Source organism: Hypomesus transpacificus, chromosome 11, assembly GCF_021917145.1.
Source record: "Hypomesus transpacificus isolate Combined female chromosome 11, fHypTra1, whole genome shotgun sequence".
Classification (NCBI taxonomy): Eukaryota; Metazoa; Chordata; class Actinopteri; order Osmeriformes; family Osmeridae; genus Hypomesus; species Hypomesus transpacificus.
In genome coordinates this window covers 3,064,525-3,087,342 of record NC_061070.1, presented here as the reverse complement: position 1 = coordinate 3,087,342, position 22,818 = coordinate 3,064,525, and the positions used below count along the sequence as shown (strand labels likewise).

General features: G+C 49.0%; 1 protein-coding gene across 3 annotated transcripts; it reads left to right on the top strand.

Annotated features, from left to right (window-relative positions):
* The first annotated feature begins 1,703 nt into the window (after positions 1-1,703).
* On the top strand, positions 1,704-22,537 carry mertka (c-mer proto-oncogene tyrosine kinase a). 3 transcript variants are annotated; one of them, XM_047028634.1, is made up of 19 exons: positions 1,708-2,061; positions 2,908-3,265; positions 3,381-3,481; positions 3,579-3,749; positions 10,236-10,322; positions 10,633-10,748; positions 11,662-11,851; positions 12,389-12,534; positions 16,580-16,715; positions 17,013-17,163; positions 17,623-17,711; positions 17,841-17,936; positions 18,862-18,942; positions 19,075-19,167; positions 19,395-19,513; positions 19,740-19,849; positions 20,189-20,348; positions 21,006-21,142; positions 21,324-22,537. In XM_047028634.1, exons 1-19 carry the CDS (start codon positions 1,983-1,985, stop codon positions 21,778-21,780), a joined length of 2,877 nt encoding a protein of 958 aa, XP_046884590.1. In that variant the 5' UTR covers positions 1,708-1,982; the 3' UTR covers positions 21,781-22,537. The 3 variants fall into 3 exon arrangements, with proteins under 3 accessions (XP_046884591.1, XP_046884590.1, XP_046884589.1); XM_047028633.1 differs by having other exon boundaries at positions 1,709-2,061; positions 2,890-3,265; XM_047028635.1 differs by lacking the exon at positions 21,324-22,537 and having other exon boundaries at positions 1,704-2,061; positions 2,890-3,265; positions 20,745-21,017.
* Positions 22,538-22,818: the final 281 nt, after the last annotated feature.

The window sequence follows — 22,818 nt, the reverse complement described above, 5'->3', positions numbered from 1 at the left end:
AAATCACACCCCCTAATATGAGTACATCCCCCAAATGAAAACACTCCCCCCCAAATTCGAGTCAACTCCCCCCAAATCAGATGACTTGTTCACCTCCCCCCAATATAAAACCACGCTCCCCCAAATGGAAAACAACATTACATTAACTCAAAAACACATTACATTAACTCTGAACGGAAAGGGTAGGTACGACACTTTAGCGCTGATTGGATGCAGTAGGCTAACTAACAAGAAATAACAAATTGATCGACAGAAGTACAAAATGCAATAGCCTGACAGAGTTACGTGCACCAGGACATTTATTTGGGTATGAAGCATGTAGCATAGGTTACGTATGCAAAAGCATAAATTGCGTGTTAAACGTAAACATCGATAGCCAAACAACTAGTCCACGTAACTCTGTCATTATCATGAACTTGATCGTTTTGGTTGGAAGGAAAGAGGAAACATTAATGTTTACAATTCAGAGTCATGACACTACTCTTTATTTTAATCAGGGTCATTCCTCTGAAATAATCTCAGATATGCTGTTAACGTTTCACAATATAAGTAGCCTATGCACACGCTAAGAACGCAGTTGAAGGAAGCAGGACTTTTCAGAAGAAAAAACTAATAGTCCACTACAGAAGAACGAAATGCCACAATGACAGAGTAACGTGGACCTAGTTGTTTGGCTATTGATTTTTACATTTAACACGAAATACTTTTGCCTGAGTAGCCTACTATTTGCTACATTCTTCGATAGCCAAACCAATGTTCTGGTGCACGTAACTCTGCCAGGCTATGGCATTTTGTACTTCTGTCGAACAATTTCATTTTTCTTGTTAGTTAGCCTACTGCATCCAATCAGCCCTAAAGTGTAGTACCTACCCTTTCCGTTCAGAGTTAATGTAATGTGTTTTTGAGTTAATGTAATGTCGTTTTCTATTTGGGGGAGCGTGTTTTTGTATTGGGGGGAGGTGAACAAGTCATCCGATTTGGGGGGAGTTGACTCGTATTGGGGGGGAATGTTTTTATTTGGGGGATGTACTCATATTAGGGGGTGTGATTTGCACTTCAGGGCCACCGTAGGGTAACCATTCAAGACGAGATACAACCATAGGCGGAAATCCCGGGGGGTACACAACCCCACCCATCCTGGGAAAAATATGATTTGTTCCGGCCAATAAATCACTGTAAAAATAATGACATTTAAATCATATTAATAATATACATTTAACTTATTACAATGTAGGCTATGTGTAACAGCAGAGGGGTGTCCCCCTCAAGAATTGTTCTTGAGAAAATGTCATATAATTGTCCCCCCCAAACTTGAGCAGATTTTGCCACTGGATACAGCGTTTATTTGTTTCATTCTGTGGTGGCGGCAGGCCAGAGGAATGTCAAAAGGCAGGAACCTGCCGTGTTGACACAAGGGCACCACGCTGTGGGAAAATTGCGCTTTTGAAAAATTGAAATGGACTAAAACAATGTGTGGTTACATTTACAATGCGTGTCGAATGGAAGATGAAGTAGTCTTGCTGTGGTTAACTTCGTTAAATCATGATAAAACTGCTAATCTGCGTGAAACCAATCAGTGCAGCGTGTGGCAATGATGAGTTTCTGGCATTTTTGCAAAAATTGTCTGTTCTATAATGGTTGTAGTCAGATAACGTTGTGTTGTAACGGTCTTTATTTATCAATCCTGAAGTCCCGCCCTAAATGGGATCCCTCTCGTGACGTCAGTAGAGTGCAAAAGTTTACCTTTTGCTCCAGAAAAACGTAATACATTTGCTTTAGTCTCGGAACTGAAACTCGGGGGAGTTTTGAAAGTTTTGTTGTGTGAAGTATTGTTGTGTTCAACAACGATGTTCGTTATTATTTGCTGCGTCGTGTCAGATTGCTCAGAATTTGTCAAGTAAACGTAGGAGCCTTAATACTTTCGGTAGCCTAGAGTTGGTCTTGGGTGTTAAAACACCGCACTTTTGTACGAAGGATTACCAATGGCGAGGTTAAACTTAATGACAGTTTTCTTCTCAACAACAAACATTATCTCTGTGATTTTTGGAAATCTGGAGACTGGTAAGTAAATGTTTCTTGGATTTAGATCGTTCTATACGCATTTCAATAGAGCTCGGGAGAACACTTACTTTGATACATTTATTGTGTGTTTCTTACATTTCTTCCTGCGCTCGCATGTTAAGAGCTACGTGTTAAATATGTTATCCCCCTCTCTTTGATGAGAAACCCCAGATGGGATCCATTACGCTGCCTGGTATTTGCAGGCTACATTAGGGGGCGGGTTGGATGTGTTGCAATTCAGAGTTTAAAGGTCTGTTTTACTATACGCCAATGCAAACCTTAAATGAATAATCGAAACAATATAAACATCAAAAACCACATGGAGATAGTCTTTTTAGGCTAGGAGGAGCAGAATGACTATAGGATGGGGTTAGAGTGGGAGGATGCAGGGGTCGACAGGGGAGGTGAGGAGAGAAGGTAGAGGATGGTATAAAATTATGTCTACTGACACCTTACATACAGGCTATTTCAAACACAAGGCTAAGAAGTTATTTATTTTCTCATCACACACTTCACTGATGTAGTGAAGGTTTTCCCAGGCTGTCAGCTTTGCTTCTTTGGGTTACAGCTGGAAAAAAGCACTTAATTGCATTCCAGATTCTTTCATAGATTCCACCCCCCCTCCTCTCCGATGATCCGGTGTTCTGTCGATTTGTCCCACGTTGTCAGATTTACCTACTACAGTGCAACACTATCAGGCATAACCCTTACTTTGATCTGCCCAAGTGCAGTACGCTCTGGTAGGTCGATTCGACAGGTAGGATCAAATGTGAGGACTCCCCCTGTAACAAAATTAGTATTTCTCATAGCGGTATTGTGTGATGGCAGCTTCCATGTTGACTGCAGAGAATCATGCACATGGTCCGCATCCTGAGGGCCTGGTCCAGCCAAGGGGGAGCCAGGGCCATCCTCCCCAGCCCACAGGCCTCCCAGAGGGGCAGATCATCCCAGCTAGTGCCCCCCGTGTGCAGCTCAGCCCGGAGGACCTGCACAGGCTGCACTTCAAGCCCACGGTGGGCAGCCTGCATATGTCCGAGGGCCACGAGGCCAAGTTCAACTGCTCCATCGACATCCCCGACTCCAAGCTGGACCTGGCGGTGATGTGGCTGAAGAACGGCCGCGAGCTGTCGGAGAACCTGCAGGTGGTCATCAACGAGCTTCAGACGGTCACTGGCGGGGTCATGACCCTGCTTTCCACCGTCAGGTGCGTCTGCAGATGGGCCACACACACATCTGCTTTGGTCCTGTGTCCTAAAGGCCCTTCTCAGTTTTAAAAGTATGTGTGTGTGTATGTGTCTGTGTGTGTTTGTGTGTTCCAGAATCACCAAAGTACAGAGGGCTGATTCTGGAGAGTACCACTGCATGATCAGCATCAGTGATGCGATCATAGAGTCTCAGCCAATCAGCATCAAGGTTGAAGGTAAGCTCACACAGCACACACATCAACACTATTGGTGATGGCCGTAGATCTGTCATAGGGCACGGAGATTGAGCGGTGTGTGTGTGTGTGTGTGTAGGTCTCCCGACGTTCGTCAGGCACCCTGAAGACGTGAACGTGAGCAGGAACGTGGCCTTCAGGCTGTGGTGTGAGGCGGTGGGTCCTCCAGAGCCTGTGGAGATCCGCTGGCTACGCAATGGAGTACATGACGGAGCCCTTCACTCCTCCCCCAGCCAGCTCAACGTGACAGGTACACACACACACACACACGTAGGTGCACACCACACACACACGCATACATGTAGGTACACACCACTCACACACACACATACACACACACGTAGGTACAAGCACACGTACGCACACACACACCACACACACGCACAGTACGCATTAACCTTCTACCCACACACACACACACACACACAAACAAACAGAATTGCACTGTAACTTGAACGTGAACTCTCAGTAGCATTGATGTCAGGGTTTTACATGGTGTCTTGTTGTCCTCTCACTCTCTCTGTTTCTCGGTGTACATTCTCCTGTCTTCAGGTCTCCTGTTCTACATTCTCCTGTATATGTTCTCCTTTCTGAGTGTCCCTGTCTGAGTTGTCGATATTGCTCAAGGCTGAGTTCCCTATACTGATACACTGTGTTTTCTGCTGATACAGGCTGTCTGGGTGTTCAAGGCTGAGGAGCAAGGTGTAGGAGTTCATGTGCTGTGACTCCCATGTGTTAGATGGGTCTGTCATCTCTAGAGGTGCCTATCCATATCTCTCGTTCTCCTCTGCCCTGTCTTCTGATCTGTCATTATTGGTCTCTTTAGCTATCTTTATGATCTTATTTAATCTCTCTCTCTTTTTCTCTTTGTCAGACTTGTCAGTTCAGTGTGACCTCGGTTTGGTATTTAAGAGAACTGGATTGTTCAGTTGGGAATTCCCTAATGCATCTTTCTTTCTTTCTTTTTCTCTTTCTCAGCTTCCAGTATTGCTAATTATTTTCTCTAAGTTAGCTGCATGTGTCATAAAATCATGTTTGTGTTAGGAAGACAGCTGTTTGTGTAGCCCTGTGCTTGAAAGGAAGACTGTTCTTGTGTGGGGTCATGTCTTCATCTAGCAGGGTCCTGACACAGGACATTCCTGTCTCAGTTGTCACAGGGAACACAACTACAACAGGAGACTGGTGGGGTGGCTCAGAGGGGGGGTTAAGGCACAGCAGGAGAGGTGTTTCTGGTGGGGCGGCTGGGAGGGGAGGGGTTAAATTCGAGAGAGCCGAGCTTGAGCCAAGCGTGTGCTGGGCCGGGGCAGGGAGCAGGGCTGTGCTGGGGCACACAAAGGCAGTTCAGGCTCCTAGCACAAAGGCTTCATTGACAGGCCAGCCCACCGTTCTGGGGAGGGAGGGGCCTGGCAGGCTGGCAGAGCCCCCTCTCCAGCGGACCCTGCGAGGCTGCAGCTGAGCAGCTGGACCCGGCCGTCTGCACTCACACAGCTCCTTCAGCCTGAGCTGCCCTACATGGCACCAAGGCACACCTGGAGATTACAGGCCGGCAGTGATGGGATTTGGAAAAGATCTGCATGCCTTGTGTCTTAATCCTGCTGCTGCAGGGTGGTTGTTGGGAGAGCCAGTTCTGCCCATGTTGTGGATGAGAATGGCAGACCACTCTGACATCACGGCCCAGCCCCAACAGCTGTCTCCTTGCTTGGGCCCAGCAGCAACAGGGATGAATTCACCATGTAAACACTCTGGGCCTCATGTACTAACGTTTTTGGGCCCACTTCTGGCGTATTTGTTTAGCAATTTGTGCGTAAAAGCATGGCGAGGTATATACAAACATGCCGCACTGAGTTAAAAGCGCAGACTGCCTGTCGCGGGAACTGAAAATGGCAAATTGCGCTTTTCCGTGTCACGCATATGCATTCACGGGAGGGTCAAAGGGAAAGTGGGAGTTTCCATAAAGAGATGGGAGGGAATGCGTAAAGTGTGCCTAATTATTTATTCCGCGGTATGTACAAAAAACGCCTGTGAAAGTGCGCCTCTATTTAGCGGTAAAAATGATCCACCTGTTAACATGGGGCCCGCTGTGTTCCGGCCCTGAAGGCTGAAGCTGAGAACAGGTGATGGAAATGAAATCGTGCTGCAGTGATATGGAAAGGCAGGCTGGCTGCTGAAGAGGACGGAGGTTTGCGAAGCCAGGCCTGATAATTACACTGTACAAATCACAAGGCCAGACTGCCAAGGCTGGAAAGTGGTCACACAACTGGAGTTACTGGAGTCAGTTCCCTACAGCTTGAATATCTTGTTTTGTTTTATAGAACTCACCACAGCTGAAGTGAACCGTGGGTCAATGGCTGTGTGTTTCTGACCCCTAGACCTCTGTTTTTATCTGCCCACTAATGAGTGAAAGGAGTAGTGAGAGAAATCTGTAAAACATGGTCTCTTTCTCTCTGAGGGAGGGGGGACGGGGACACTTTTGTTGGTATACTTCAAGCCATGCGGTGGCAACCTAAAATAGAGCTTAGGTTAGGTTGAGCCATATTTGGCTGGTTGCGGTATTGAGCAACATTCTGTGTGACCGTAATCCAGCCTTCCTTCAATCTCCAAGCAACCTTGTCCTCCTTTTCTCTCCTCCTCTCTTCATCTGTTGAACCCCCTCTCCTGTGTTGTGGGGGTAGGCTGACTCCTCTCCCTCTCCTGTGTTGTGGGGGTAGGCTGACTCCTCCCCCTCTCCTGTGTTGTGGGGGTAGGCTGACTCCTCTCCCTCTCCTGTGTTGTGGGGGTAGGCTGACTCCTCTCCCTCTCTTGTGTTGTGGGGGTAGGCTGACTCCTCTCCCTTTCCTGTGTTGTGGGGGTAGGCTGACTCCTCTCCCTCTCCTGTGTTGTGGGGGTAGGCTGACTCCTCTCCCTCTCCTGTGTTGTGGGGGTAGGCTGACTCCTCCCCCTCTCCTGTTGTGGGGGTAGGCTGACTCCTCTCCCTCTCCTGTGTTGTGGGGGTAGGCTGACTCCTCCCCCTCTCCTGTGTTGTGGGGGTAGGCTGACCCCTCTCCCTCTCCTGTGTTGTGGGGGTAGGGTGACTCCTCTCCCTCTCCTGTGTTGTGGGGGTAGGGTGACTCCTCTCCCCCTCTCCTGTGTTGTGGGGGTAGGCTGACTCCTCTCCCTCTCTTGTGTTGTGGGGGTAGGGTGACTCCTCTCCCCCTCTCCTGTGTTGTGGGGGTAGGCTGACTCCTCTCCCTCTCCTGTGTTGTGGGGGTAGGCTGACTCATCTCCCCCTCTCCTGTGTTGTGGGGGTAGGCTGACCCCTCTCCCTCTCCTGTGTTGTGGGGGTAGGGTGACTCCTCTCCCTCTCCTGTGTTGTGGGGGTAGGCTGACTCCTCTCCCCCTCTCCTGTGTTGTGGGGGTAGGCTGACCCCTCTCCCTCTCCTGTGTTGTGGGGGTAGGCTGACTCCTCCCCCTCTCCTGTGTTGTGGGGGTAGGGTGACTCCTCTCCCTCTCTTGTGTTGTGGGGGTAGGCTGACTCCTCTCCCTCTCCTGTGTTGTAGGGGGTAGGCTGACTCCTCTCCCCCTCTCCTGTGTTGTGGGGGTAGGCTGACTCCTCTCCCCCTCTCCTGTGTTGTAGGGGGTAGGCTGACTCCTCTCCCCCTCTCCTGTGTTGTAGGGGGTAGGCTGACTCCTCCCCCTCTCCTGTGTTGTAGGGGGTAGGCTGACTCCTCTCCCCCTCTCCTGTGTTGTGGGGGTAGGGCGTTTGGGTGTCAATAGCTGTAGAGGGGCTGGTGGTATTTACAATCTGCTGCGAAAGCTGAGCAAGATAGTAGGGGGTCTTTAAAGAAAGGAAAGTTGTACTTTTTCCCCCAAACAAGAACACACAGCAGTTTGGTTTCTCAAGTTTCTTGCTGATATAACATCTTATATCGAGCGCCTTTCACCGTCCAATCATATTCAAGTGAACATCCAGAGCTGCTCCTCTGGCCTCAGCTCACAGCTGCCGCTCACCATGACCACCAGAGCTCACCCTTCCCTACGACTATTCTGCTGACTGCACCTGGAAGTTTCCTAGCTAGCTAGTCTGCATGGTGCATCTGGAAGGGTCCTAGCTAGTTGGTCTGCATGGTGCATCTGGAAGGTTCCTAGTTAGCTAGTCTGCATGGTGCATCTGGAAGGATCCTAGCTAGCTGCTCTGCATCTGGAAGGGTCCTAGCTAGGTGCTCTGCATCTGGAAGGACCCTAGCTAGCTGCTCTGCATCTGGAAGGGTCCTAGCTAGCTAGTCTGCATGGTTCATCTGGATGAGTCCTAGCTAGCTAATCTGCATGGTGCATCTGGAAGGGTCTTAGCTAGCTACTCTGCATCTGGAAGGGTCCTAGTTAGCTAGTCTGTATCTGGAAGGGTCCTAGCTAGCTAGTCTACATGTTGTGGGGGGTTTATGAATAGCCAGCAGGGACACCGTGGAAACAAAGGGACTTTATGGAGCTGTCATTGCAGTCCCCCCCCCTTCCTCCCCCTCCCTGTGCCAGCATGATACTGGCGTTGCGTAGGAGCATCCTGACTGCTGTACTGGTATGGCAGAACAGTGTTTGGGGTTTAATATTGGCCAAACCACCAAAACTAATTACCCTATGGTTAAAAGGAATGTGGGAAACTGAACAGTGTATTAGCATGAACCAAATAATGCCAATACCAATAGAATTACAGTTATTTGACTCAAAGGGTTAAATCAGATCAAGAATGGTCAAAGTAAGGTGAAATGAAATATATATTTAATAACATTGTAAATGTATTAAATCAATTACAAGGCGAACATGTCACAAACTGAAGGTGAACTCTTACCTACGCTGCCATTGTTATTGTAAACCAGAGAGAGACAGCAAGAGGTGAGCAAAGAGAATGAGCACAAGGACAAGCCAGAGCTGAGGAGATCAGCTCTGTTCTCAGGAGATCAAGAACCCACAGAACAATGCTTCACAATTCCTTTATACACAAGAACAACCAATCAGACCAAATCTTGACCCATATCAACATATGACTAGCAATGCTACAGTAAGTTACACAATGGGGTGCGAGAGCTATCAAGTTGAAACCCTGTCGAACAACTCCAGATTTTAGCATATGAGAGGTGGGGGCAGGTTGACATCCAGCCTTACAACAGACATACACTGGCAGGATGGAAACATCGAAAGGTTGAATTGAACTGGCATTGACTGGGATCTGGAGATCTGATGGCTGAGCGGTTTGGGAGTCGGACTACTAATCAGAAGGTTTTAGGTTCGATTTCCGGCTGTGCAAAATGAGGATGTGTCCTTGGGCAAGGCACTTCACCCTACTTGCCTCGGGGGGGAGTGTCCCTGTACTTACTGTAAGTCGCTCTGGATAAGAGCGTCTGCTAAATGACTAAATGTAAATGTAATGAAATTTCCCTTTTACCCATTGATGATGAGTCATCTACTGTGGGAAGTTTTGTCATCGTGTTATCTTGTCTGACTACAGTGTCCCTCCTCCTCCTTCGTAGCTGACAGACAGCATTCTTCATATCTTAGCAGGACTGAACATTTTGACTTCATACCTAGAAGGTGTCACAGTGTGATAATGGTAGTCTTAACCGTGAAGCTAGCTTTCACTCCCAGGGTTTTGAGGAAGTTGAAAGAGAACATTAGGCCTCTTGCGATATTGATCTTGATTCTCGAGTCAGTACTGCCGACAGCTGACGTGGTGGGAACAGAGAGGCAGTCTTGGTCACATGTCGGAGGTGTGGAGATGTTGACGCCTGTGATAGGACTGCATGAGGCAGCAGTCAGGCTTCACTGAGCCTTTTTCACCTCTGGGTCACACCGCTGTTCAGGACTACAGGCCTCGGTTTACCGTCATGCATCCTTTTTGCTCCTCACACATGTCTCCTACTCCCTCAGTGTGTCTCCTACTCCCTCAGTGTCTCCTACTCCCTTCGGGTTTCCTACTCCCTTGGGGTTTCCTACTCCCTCAGTGTGTCTCCTACTCCCTCAGTGTCTCCTACTCCCTCAGTGTCTCCTACTCCCTTGGGGCCTCCTACTCCCTCAGTGTGCCTCCTACTCCCTCAGTGTCTCCTACTCCCTCAGTGTGCCTCCTACTCCCTCAGTGTGTCTCCTACTCCCTCAGTGTGTCTCCTACTCCCTCAGTGTCTCCTACTCCCTCAGTGTGCCTCCTACTCCCTCAGTGTGCCTCCTACTCCCTCAGCGTCTCCTACTCCCTCAGTGTCTCCTACTCCCTTGGGGCCTCCTACTCCCTCAGTGTGCCTCCTACTCCCTCAGTGTCTCCTACTCCCTCAGTGTGCCTCCTACTCCCTCAGTGTGTCTCCTACTCCCTCAGTGTGTCTCCTACTCCCTCAGTGTCTCCTACTCCCTCAGTGTGCCTCATACTCCCTCAGTGTCTCCTACTCCCTCAGTGTGTCTCCTACTCCCTCAGTGTCTCCTACTCCCTTGGGGTTTCCTACTCCCTCAGTGTGTCTCCTACTCCCTCAGTGTCTCCTACTCCCTCAGTGTCTCCTACTCCCTTGGGGCCTCCTACTCCCTCAGTGTGCCTCCTACTCCCTCAGTGTGTCCTACTCCCTCTGTGTGTTCTACTCTCTCAGTGTGCCTCCTACTCCCTCAGTGTGCCTCCTACTCCCTCAGTGTCTCCTACTCCCTCAGTGTGCCTCCTACTCCCTCAGTGTCTCTCCCCCAGTAGGCTAGTCTTGCTGTCCTGTGTTTAACCTTCCCTTGTATGTCTCTGCAGGAGTGGACCAGTTCACCCAGTTCAGCTGTGAAGCTCACAACCAAAAGGGCGTCAGTACCTCCAAAGAAGCAACCATCAACATAAAAGGTAATGCTGTTTTTATATATTAAAATTGCAATATAGTTTTGTGTTGCTTGTAATATACACATACATAAATTTGCACACGCATACACACACACAGGTACACAAATGAGAATTGACTGTGAAGCATCTGTGCAGGTCTAAGCAGAGACAACAAACTGGCCACTTCCTCTGAATGTATGCCAATGTTTTGTCTGACTGTGTGTGGTATTTGACGGTGTGTGTGGTATTTGACGGTGTGAGTGGTATTTGACGGTGTGTGTGGTGTCTGATGGTGTGTGTGTGTTGACTGACGGGTTGTGTGTGTGTTTCTTAGTTCTCCCAGCTCCTGTCTCCGAGGTGACAGTGATAGAGAGGCAGTCTAACAAGCTGGTCCTGAGCTGGACCCCTGGCCATGATGGCTTCTCCCCCCTCACCTCCTGCCACATCAAGGTAGGACCAGCCTACGGGCCAGGCCGGCTCACAGGCCGGCTCACAGGCCATGGCTTGAAATTTACTTTTTTACTTGGTGGCACTGGTGCTCCCAACTTGCATTAGGAACACCAGCAGAAAGTTAGGAGCACCACAACTACCATGTTTATGTTATAGATTTACAGGCTTTAGAGGGGAGGGGGGGTTGTTGTTTCTGACTAGTTGTATAATTCGAGTAAGCTCTCAACTCGGCAGATACATTTCCTCTGCATGCCTGCGCCTCGTCCATTAACTGTATACAGCGGGACAGGTTATCCCTTACTTTTCAGCGTGAGAAATACAAGGTGTTGCGTGAGAAATGGTTGAAATGCGCGAGTCTCGGGGCTAATACGTGAGATTTAAGAGCCCTGGATTTAATTTGAGCGCTGGTTAGCTCTTCGTCACCTGACAACCCATTGCAGTGACAAGGAGTGACTGACGGCTAATATTAACTAATCAAAAATCTGCATTCAAGTTTAAACATAAAGAAGTTTAATTGGTCATGGAACGTTGGATAGAACGGTGGACCGGTCACTGTATCAGCTCACAGCAGGCACACATGGTGCAGTAGGTTCATTAGCAAGCGTTTTGTAAAAAAATTAACGGGTTGTAGCATGACGAATATTTGCATTCCCACAAATGCTCTCAAATATATTTGAGGTCGCACAGACCAAATTGTCTGTGACGCAGTTTCTTTTTTACGTATGTCCTATTTAATGCCGTCCCCATACATGCTGCATGTCTTCTGCACCAGCATCAACACCGGTGTTACGTTCATCAATGTATAAACCTGCTTCGTGTGTCTGGTAACCCACCCTCTCCCTCCCAGTGTGATTAGCAGAGCTGTGTGGACTGTGTGTGAAGGGAAGAGATTGACATGTGTGTCTTGCTCCAGGTGAGGGAGGTGAGCAGCAGGAGAGGGGAGGTGACCGCCACCAGAGTGGTGAACGCCAGCGTCCCTCCCTTCCTGTGGACCGTCTCCGGCCTGGCGGCCATGACACGCTACAACATGAGCGTCTCCTGTAGCAACCAGGTGGGGGTGTCAAGCCCCAGCCCCTGGATCCAGAGCAACACCACCGAGGGAGGTGGGTAGCAGGATGTGGGGATGGAGGTTGGGAGGGAAGTTTAGAGGGAGGGATGAAAAGATGAAAGGATAGAGGGATGTGGGGCCTGAGAGATGGAGCCCTGTGTTTCTGACCAGTGTGAAACCCCTTTTCTTCTCGAGCTGTTTCCCAAATGGGTTGTTGTTGACGGCGTCCTGGCCCCTCCCCCCTCTCCAGTCTTCCTGCGTGGCCCCTGAGGAAGCTGGGAGCTCCAGGAACAGGGCGGGGCTTCCTTCCTGGGGAGCTACCAGAGAGAGATGGGGTGGGGGGGGGGTTATTTCTGTCCTCGGAACTTGACATTCTCTCTTGCCAGAAACTTTCCAGTAGGCAGAGAAATTAGCCTAGTTGACCATAGTGTGTTGACCATAATCTGTTGCTTCTTCCCTGATAAAGACCGTTTCTGACACGATTAATTACTATCAGACATTTACATTGTGCTTCTGTACTACTGTGTTGTTGTAAGTTAATCACGGCTGAGTGTGACCTTTGCCCCCGCCTCCCTGTCCTGTGATGTCACAGTGCCGTCGGTGTTCCCGGGGAATGTGTCGCTGCAACTGAATGAGTCGGTTCTCGTGGTGCGCTGGCGGCCGCCTCCCGCAGACAAGATCAACGGCATCCTGACAGGATATGATGTCATCGTCAGCCGCGGTCTGGTGGTCGACAAGGTGAGCTGACAGGACTCTCCTTTAGAACCACACAAGGTCAGTTAGGAACACACAACGTCAGTTAGAAAGACACAGGGTCAGTTAGAACCACACAAGGTCAGTTAGGAACACACAGGGTCAGTTAGAAACACACAGGGTCAGTTAGAAACACACAGGGTCAGTTAGGAACACACAGGGTCAGTTAAGAACACACAGGGTCAATTAGAAACACACAGGGTCAGTTAGAAACACACAAGGTCAGTTAGAAGCACACAGGGTTAGTTAGGAACACACAAGGTCAGTTAGAAACACACAGGGTCAGTTAGAACCACACAGGGTCAGTGAGAACCACACAGGGTCAGTGAGAACCACACAGGGTCAGTGAGAAACACACAGGGTCAGTTAGAAACACACAGGGTCAGTTAGGACCACAAAGGGTCAGTTAGGAACACACAGGGTCAGTTAGAACCACACAGGGTCAGTGAGAACCACACAGGGTCAGTTAGAAACACACAGGGTCAGTTAGGAGCAGACAGAGTCAGTTAGGACCACACAGGGTCAGTTAGAAAAACACAGGGTCAGTTAGGAACACACCTGGTCAGTTAGAACTGCAGACTAAAGTTCCTCTTTCAGTGACACCTCCAGCCTCATCTTCTAAGTATACTCTTGCATACTGTACAGACAGTATGAAACTATGGCCACGTGTGGATTCTCTTAAACAGCCCTTCCTTGTACGGAATAGAGAACGGGTGCTAGAGCTTGCAACATACAGCACTTTCATACTGTCAACACTTGAGGCCCAATGAAGGCTGAACTCATGATGGCTGGTGCTGGTGCAGAGGTCAACTTCCTCTTCTCTTGTTTTCTTCTCAGACACAACACTTCCCCTCGTACTTCTATCCAGATGACTGGAGCTCTGCCTGGGTATTTTTGGTAGCAGATATTTAAACCACAGACGCTTTTATCCAAAGTCAAATGGAACAGATCATTATGGTTTTATGAGAGCTGTCAGCTGGTCCCGCACCTGAGCAGAGTTTATTTTCTCACGGCTGAACTGCCAGGCGGATCTTGTAAATATCAACTAGATCTGACCTTTGGTCTTTTAAAACTATCTCCCGGCAGTTGATGACATCAAGCAGGTCATGTCTTGCAGGTGTGTTAGTATAGATGGGAGACTACAGATCTGTGTGGTGAATATCAGGGATGCACTGAAGTTATGGCTGAAAATACCATTTTCGTTTCGGCCCAAAATATATGCCATGCATAAGTGCTCAGAAGTTAAGTCAGTTTCAGGATGGATATTGACAGATTTTCCTTATTAGTTTTCCCTACGTCCACTACACCTGTTAACAGCAGGGGCCGTCAACAAAGTCATAAGTTGTTTCATTAAAATGTCACAAATTTGTATGTAAATAGTTTACATTTAAATGTCATTAGCTTTTGGTAATTTGACCTACTAACCTCGACTATTTCCCAACTATCTGAATTTTTCTTATATAATACACTCCCATTGGATTGTTTATTTGAATCTCAGGTGATTTCACATAAATATTGTTTCATGTCAGTGGTGTGGAAATACTTCTGATAAGGACATCAAGTTTGCAATCTGCGCTGTTGGTTCAGAAGAAATTTGGGGAGGGGTATGAAGAGGGGGTATGGTGGTGATTAATACGTCTTATACATAATAATACAATATTTGTCTGTATTGGTGCTGTGTGTCTGTACTGGTGCTGTGTGTGTGTACTGGTGCTGTGTGTGTGTGTGTGTACTGGTGCTGTGTGTGTGTACTGGTGCTGTGTGTGTGTGTGTGTGTGTGTGTGTACTGGTGCTGTGTGTGTGTACTGGTGCTGTGTGTGTGTGTGTGTGTACTGGTGCTGTGTCTGTACTGGTGCTGTGTGTGTGTACTGGTGCTGTGTCTGTACTGGTGCTGTGTGTGTGTGTACTGGTGCTGTGTGTGTGTGTGTGTGTGTGTGTGTACTGGTGGTGAAGGCCAGTTCTGTTGGAGGGAAAGATGACTCATGTTGTGTGTGTGTGACTGATGGGTCATGTCTTTCCTAGTGAACCCAGGATAACTGGCCCAGCTCTACGCTGCTCTCTGGCACAATGGTTCGTCCTCCACTTCCTGTCTGTGTGGCGGTAACAGGAAGCTGACGCTGTGAAACATGGATGTGTGTTTTGTCTGTTTTGACCAGTGTGCAGCTCTGAGTCATGGAGGAGTGAATGGAATGACTACACAATAGAACACATAACTGTGTCAGCTGCGTCACCGCACACACACAAAGGCTTACAAGAACAACTGCAGCAGGGACTGAAGGTCATATGTGTCTGGCCTGGTTCTGGTATGCGCAGGGTCAGCTATGGTAGCTTCCCGGCAAGCTGATGAAGCTAGCAGCTGGACTGTAGTGACACACCTCAGCATGATGACTCCCAGGCCGGGCGGGCCTCACAACAGGCCTGATCACCCTGTGTTCCTCTAACGCGCCCGCGTGCTCAAAATACCCAAACCACACAAACATCCCATATCTCTGCTTATTCAGATATGATTTGAGTGTTCAAATGTTTTGTAGAAGCAAAATATTTCTTGTTGACTTTAGGATGCACATTTAAAGAATGACATCACCAGTTACTGGTGTGGATGTGTCATAGTATTCCATTCTTCATATTCGGTTCCTCCGTACATGTGGGAGGATAAAGGAGGAGGAGGAGGGGAGAGAGAGGGGAGGAAGGGAGAGAAAGTGGAAGAGAAGGTGAGAGGGGGGTGGGGAGACAGAGGTCATGGGGGTAAATATACTATAAATCCACATGAATATGCTACAGTGTATTGAATTGATTGGAAGAAGACAAAAAAATATGTATTAAAGGAACAGTAAATCCATGTTCATTACTTGTGTTTGTGCAGTAGAGACCACAACTATGGGAGGTAGTGGATTAATCACAGAAGGTACTGCTAGAGGAAATGACAGGCTGTAGTGGGGAGACAGGCCCTCAGGTATAGAGAGGGGGAGAGGGGGGAGACAGGCCCTCAGGTATAGAGAGGGGGAGAGGGGGGAGACAGGCCCTCAGGTATAGAGAGGGGGAGAGGGGGGAGACAGGCCCTCAGGTATAGAGAGGGGGAGACGGGGGAGACAGGCCCTCAGGTATAGAGAGGGGGAGAGGGGGGGGACAGGCCCTCAGGTATAGAGAGGGGGAGAGGGGGGAGACAGGCCCTCAGGTATAGAGAGGGGGAGACGGGGGAGACAGGCCCTCAGGTATAGAGAGGGGGAGACGGGGGAGACAGGCCCTCAGGTATAGAGAGGGGGAGAGGGGGGGGACATGCCCTCAGGTATAGAGAGGGAGAGACGGGGGAGACAGGCCCTCAGGTATAGAGAGGGAGAGAGGGGGGAGACAGGCCCTCAGGTATAGAGGGGGAGATGGGTGGGGGGGGGGAGACTGGGGGGGGGAGACTGGGGGGGGGGGAGATGGGGGGGGGAACAGGCCCAGGTATAGAAGGTATAGAAAGGGGGAGACGGGGGAGAGAAGAGGAATACTGAGGGAATAATTGCTGCTTTCGGGGGAGAGGGGCTATAACACATCCTGTTTGTTTATCACTCTAACTGTTGACTCTAACCACTCATTATTTGCAGTAGTGAAGCTGCCTAGAAATTGCTGCTGCCTGGTAGTAAATCACGAAGCACCCTTGAGAAAGAGACACACACACACACCTAGAACAGCCTGTCCCCAGTGCTCCGTCAGCACAAGACCATTCAGAGAGGAACTCAACAAGCTGCCGTGCATGGTTGAGCAACGCTGGGTTTCTCCTGTCATATGACCCACCTCCACACACACACACACACACATATAGATACACACACAGACACCGCTGCCAGGCAGGAGAAACCACATTCTTCCCTTCTCATCAGAGATTTTCCGCTGCGTTCTGAGTTCTGGAACTGTGACCAGGTGTGGGTGTCTCAGCTGGGGGACGTATCAAAAGCACCTTGATAACTTTAGGATATTTTTCATAGATATTACAAATCTGATGTGGTGTGTGAGTACATGAATGCCCCTGTTTGTGTGTGTGCTCCAGATCCACAGCTACAGCACGTCTGCCTCCCTGGTCCTCCAGGTGTTTAACAGCAGCTACAGCGTCCAGGTGGCCGCCTGCACACAGGCTGGCCAGGGCATGCTCAGCCCCCCCACCTTCATCTATGTCCCGGAGAGCAGTGAGTACAGCACACTCACGCACACTCACGCACACTCACACACACACACACTCATGCCCACAGACACACAGAAAGACAACCAGCAGACAGTGAGTGGATGTGTCCTGTGTTTGTATGTGATAGTGTGTAAGTATGATATGCTGCGTTTTGAGCAGAGCCGGCTGATAACACTGACCACAGCTAACCTCCTGTCTACCAACAACACATGATCACGATTAGCCAGTCAATCATCTGTGCCCTTGATTACATCAGACTTGTGCGTGTGTGTGTGTGTGCGCGTGTTGTCCTCCGCTGCAGGATGGGTCCCTCCCCCCTCAGCCAGGCCGGACCCCCAGGCCTCTGGCTGGTTCTCTGTCCTGCTGGGGTTGGGGATGAGCGTGTGCCTGCTCCTGCTGCTGCTCTGGGCCTTCATCTGCCTGCGCCGCCATCTCCAGGACACACGCTTCGGGTATGACGGACACACTTCCGGTTGGGGGGTGGGGTGGGGGTCTGTTTTCCTCACCGGAGGCCCATCTGGCTGCTGGTGCAGCTGTAAGTGACTGTGTGTGTCCGGATGCTCAGTTCATTAAGCAGAGGAGCTGCTGTCTGGGCTGCAGCTACGGCACACACAGCTGAGACAGCAGTCCTCCCCCTCCCCCCTCTCCTTGTCGTTTCCTCTCCTGCCCTCCTCTCCCTCCTCTCCTCTCCCTCCTTTCTGGAGTCCATTAACAAGCCTCTGAATCAGTTCGTCCTCTCCTGAGACAGATAATTGTGTCATGGACATGATGCACTGCTATTTAACCCTGCAACCTGCCCTGCTGCCTGTGAGAAACAGCTCAGCTGAACAGCTGTAAACGTGAGAAGGACTCTCTCTGGAGTGAGCCTGTAACGCTCTGTAACGCTGCTCTTCTCTGGCGCCCCCTGGCAGGCAGCTGTTCGGCAGTGCAGAGAAGCTGCAGCCCGTGGTCCAGTACAGACCCCAGAGATCCTACAACCGCTCAGACATCGAGATTACACGTATGACCCCTCCTAAACCATGCTGGACACACAGCCGAGAGTCTGGATCACTTCACCCAGGTGCTCCAGGCATATGATAACTGTTTGTGTGTGTGTGTGTGTGTGTGCGCGCCTGTGTCCGCACTCCAGTTGCCAATCTGGGGGTGAGTGGTGAGCTGCAGGCTAAGCTTCAGGATGTGATGGTCCTGAGGACTCTGCTGACCATAGGGAAGGTCCTGGGAGAAGGTAACACCAAACACCAGTTTGTCCTCTAGTCTGTCTCCCTACTTGATTATAGCGGCTTGACCCACCTCCTACATCTGAACATCTCTTGTCTTGGTGAAAAAGCTATCTTTACCCTTATTAAAAATGTGTTTGTCGTATTTGTTTATGTTCTTTTTTATGTTTTTTTCTTCTGGTGCATTGTTCTTTTTTCATTTAACTTTGACTGTGTCATAGGACTCTTAAACAGACCTTAGTCTCAAAAGCTCAGCAGTTACAACAAAGGTTGAAAAGTTCACTATATAGGTCCAAGGCTATATATAAGTTATCTATTATTGGTCTAACACAGTCGTTCTCAAAGTGTGGTCTGCCACTGCCCCCGTAGTGGTCTGCGACGGCCACAAGTAAATTATTGCAACATTTCTAACATACAACTCAGAACGAAGAAAACACAGTCAGTAGTAGCCTATTAAAATGGGCTACACACTATATTGAAAAACGGATCTCCAAAAACTATTTTGCGCTATTCTGCATCACATCAAATCCAAATGTCCTAGGTTTGGGCTAGAACATTTACAACGTCTGGCTTCGTGCTTGATTAACACTTGGATCGTTAAGCAGTCTTAAAACTTTTTTTTTTTTTGTGCGGAAATTATAGGCCTAATTAGTGGAATAGCCTACATTATCCATTAGAATAGCCTACATTATCCATTAGAATAGCCTACATTATCCATTAGAGAATCATGTGCCGCCAACAATTGTATGGCTCCAGGTCTGGAGGCCTTTTGTTCCGGGGATATAGCCTACTCTCTAGTTAGACGGTCCGCAAGTTTTTATTTATTGGCCAAGTGGTCCTTGGTCTGAAAAAGTTTGAGTAACACTGGTCTAACATTATATACAACTGTTATGTGATAAGAACATGTGACATGAAGTTGCTGTTGTTGACCAGGTGAATTTGGTTCGGTGGTGGAGGGGCGACTTAAACAAGAGGACGGATCTTCTGAGAAAGTGGCTGTGAAGACCATGAAATGTGAGGCTCCTCTGCTTGCAGCCCTCCCTCACATGGTGCACACCTGTGATTCAAATCAAACATACCTCAGCTACTTTCAAATGTGTTTGATCAGTGTAGTTGACGCAGGCTTGGTGTGTGCTGTCTCTCTAGTGGACAGCTTCTCTCAGAGGGAGATAGAGGAGTTTCTGAACGAGGCAGCCTGCATGAAGGACTTCCACCATCCCAACGTCATCAGGCTGCTGGGTGTGTATGACTGGGATCAGAACTGCATGTAAAAGGACGTGTGTGTGTGTGTGTGTCTGGGTGTGTGTTCCTGATTATATCTGCTGAGGTGGGTTAGCACAGTGGATGTGTGTGGAGGGGACTGACTGTGCTGTGTTCCAGGTGTGTGTGTGTGTGTGTGTGGAGGGGACCGACTGTGCTGTGTTCCAGGTGTGTGTGTGGAGGGGACTGACTGTGCTGTGTTCCAGGTGTGTGTCTGGAGACAGGGCCAGCCCACTCCCCCAGGCCCATGGTCATCCTGCCCTACATGACCCACGGTGACCTGCACAGCTTCCTGCTGCGCTCACGCCTCAGGGACAGCCCACTGGTGAAACTGAAGACTCTCTCTATTTCCCTCTACCTCTCTCTCCCTTTCTCTCTCTCTGTCTCCTGTCTCTCTCGTTCTTCGTCTCTCTCTCTCTCTCTCTCTCTCTCTCTCTCTCTCTCTCTCTCTCTCTCTCTCTCTCTCTCTCTCTCTCTCTGATATTCTGATGATGATTCTGATGAATGATGATGATGATGAAGATGATGATGATGACTCTGTCCATCCTCAGTACCTACCCACCCAGACGTTGCTCAAGTTCATGATTGACATTGCCATGGGGATGGAGTACCTCAGTGGGCGGAACTTCCTGCATCGTGACCTGGCTGCTCGCAACTGCATGTAGGCAGCAGAAACTAACCTGAATTTTTCTGTAAAGGCTTTTTACAAGCAGGGTCACATATTGTAATAGAAAGCAAAGACAAGGGGGATTTTAACTGACTTATTGATCTGCAGCTATACCCATCACCAGTGAGCTATACCCATCACCAGTGAGCTATTACCCTCAGCAGTGTGCTATACCCGTCACCAGTGAGCTATACCCCTCACCAGTGATCTATACCCCTCACCAGTGATCTATACCCCTCACCGGTGATCTATACCCATCACCAGTGAGCTATATACCCCACCAGTAAGCTATGCCTTGTTTTGACTACCCCCTCCTCCCTGTGGTGTGTTCAGGCTGCGTGACGACATGACGGTGTGCGTGGCAGACTTCGGCCTGTCCAAGAAGATCTACAGCGGGGACTACTACCGCCAGGGCCGCGTTGCCAAGATGCCCGTCAAGTGGATCGCCGTGGAGAGCCTTGCCGACAGAGTGTTCACGGTCAAGAGCGACGTGGTAATGACCCTCTCGGTTTGTCCTGGGTCACCTGGTCTACCTGGATGAGTGTGTGTTCACCTGCATGAGGGAGCGTTTACTTGGATGAGTGCGTTTACCTGGATGAGAGCGTGTCTGGTGTTTACCTGGATGTAAGAGTGTCTACCTTGTGCATCCACAGACTGTAGTGTTGGGTTTGCGAAACTACCAGATCCTCTTGAACATGCTTCTCACCTCAGTAAATCTGTCATCCAGTAAACACCCCACATCTACAGCAGGACACACATCTAGGCAGGGCAGAAGTTCAAGAGGAGGGGAAGCTGTACCATTGATGAACAATAATGTGTTCTGTTAGCACATGCTATTTTTTAAACAACATACAGTGGGGATTTTAACCTTCAATTTCTTGATCTGCAGGTACATGCTCTATCACTGAGCCCTCTAAGAGGAGGTGAAGTTTTAATGTAGCTAGGAGATGTCTGAGCTGATAGCTGAGACCTGGTTACCTCACACCGTGTCTGGAATGCTCCTTGACTCGGACCACCGAAATACTGTAGAACGATGCACTTCTGATCTTTGATTTTCTGCTTTCTCCTATTTGCGCTATTTTAATGTTGCTTTGTAGAAATAATGAAATTATGACTAAAGGAAGTGTGACTGTGTCCCTGTGTGTGTCAGTGGGCGTTTGGCGTGACTATGTGGGAGATTGCTACGCGGGGCATGACCCCGTACCCGGGGGTTCAGAACCACGAGATCTACGACTACCTGCTGGAGGGCCAGAGACTCAAGCAGCCCGCAGACTGCCTGGACGAGCTGTGAGTCCTGCTGGGTGGGGCTGTAGTGTCTGTCAGTGTGTGTGTGTGCACGTGTGTGTGACTGGGATCGGAGGCTATGGGTGTGCACGAGTGCGTGTGTGTGAGGGGAATGTTGGTATGATGTTTCAGTTCCATCAGTACAGACCAACCAGGACCCCTTTGTGTGTGTGTGTCCCTGCAGGTATGGGATCATGTACAGCTGCTGGAGGTCCGACCCTCTGGACCGGCCCCCCTTCACGCAGGTCCGGGAGAGGCTGGAGAAGATGACCGAGAGGCTCCCGGAAGCTTCCAGCAAGGAGGACATCATCTACATCAACACCTCCTTCCCTGAGGAGGAGCCCCAGGCTGCAGAGGAGACACGTCTAGACACACCCCTCTTTAGCTCGTCCCCCTCCTGCAGCCGCCAGGCCCCAGACTGCTCGCTGGTCCGGGTGGACATCCATGAGAGCCAGGAGGAGGAGGAGGAGGACGACCGCTATGTTGTGGTCATGTCCTCCACAGACCCCACCAGGAGAACAGCCACTCCTGTGGACACGCTCCTACTGTCGAGTGACGTCTCGGGTCTGGCCAATGGGGAAGCAGGAGGGGAGTGCTGTGGGGCAGATCAGAACTCGGGCGAGACAACACTGCTGCTTTGACTGCCAGACTGACGGCACCTTGATGACCGACTGATGATACTTTGACGACTGAAGGATATTGACAGAATTTAATTCAACCTCAAGCTAGGAGTTGAAGTTTAATTCCTAATGGTCTGCAGTACTGGCCCCTGTTTGCTATTGCCTATATACACCTATCATGGTAACCCCTCATGCAATTTTTTTTTTTTTGTATCTTATTGGTCCAATGAATAATTGTTTCTGAAGAAGGAAGTTGGTCTCCAGCAAACGATGCTAAAGACTGAAACTAGAGTCTGTGTAAATGTTTCCAGCTAATACTTGACACTATCATCAGAGTGTGGTTAAATAGTTTCATGGAACTATGCAAATTGTTGACATTTGAAATAGAACTGTACATATAAAGTGTGTATAATGTATAGTAAGAATTTGTATATATGTAAGTATTAGTGTATGCTGGTGATTCAGCTGACTTAACTGTGTAAGTTTACTTGTCAATAAGTTAAACATTGACCAACGAGTTGAATAATTGAGAAATTTGCATTATATTTTTCATGATGGAATAAGCCTTTTGATGTATTAAAGGGTGCATTCTATTGACTATTCTAATACCCTCTCTGCCAGTAGAGTCGGTGTGTAGCCAGGTTCGCTGTCGCAGGAAAAGATTATAGAGCCGGGTGTCTCAGAGCGAAATGTACAGAACTGTATGTGATTCTATGTCTTTTACCCAGTAATATCACAATACTATTCCACGGAATAAACCATAGATTGGGGTATCAGCTCTGCTTGTAACATCAGAAGACTGAATTTATTGGCACACGCTCGCTTACAGATATGCACGGGGACAGGGCACATCGCAGCGCATCTCATTGGTTATCACATAACTGAGAACACATTAAGTTGTCAACGTTTTTTGTGGGGGCTATTTTCACAAAGACAAGAGCCGAGACTGCAACAATCTTTCGTATATTTTGAGATTGTGAACAAATAAAAATAAAAAATGGGATCGTTTCTTTATGGGTATAGAATGCAACGCAATGGTCAAAATGTATTTGAAGGCTT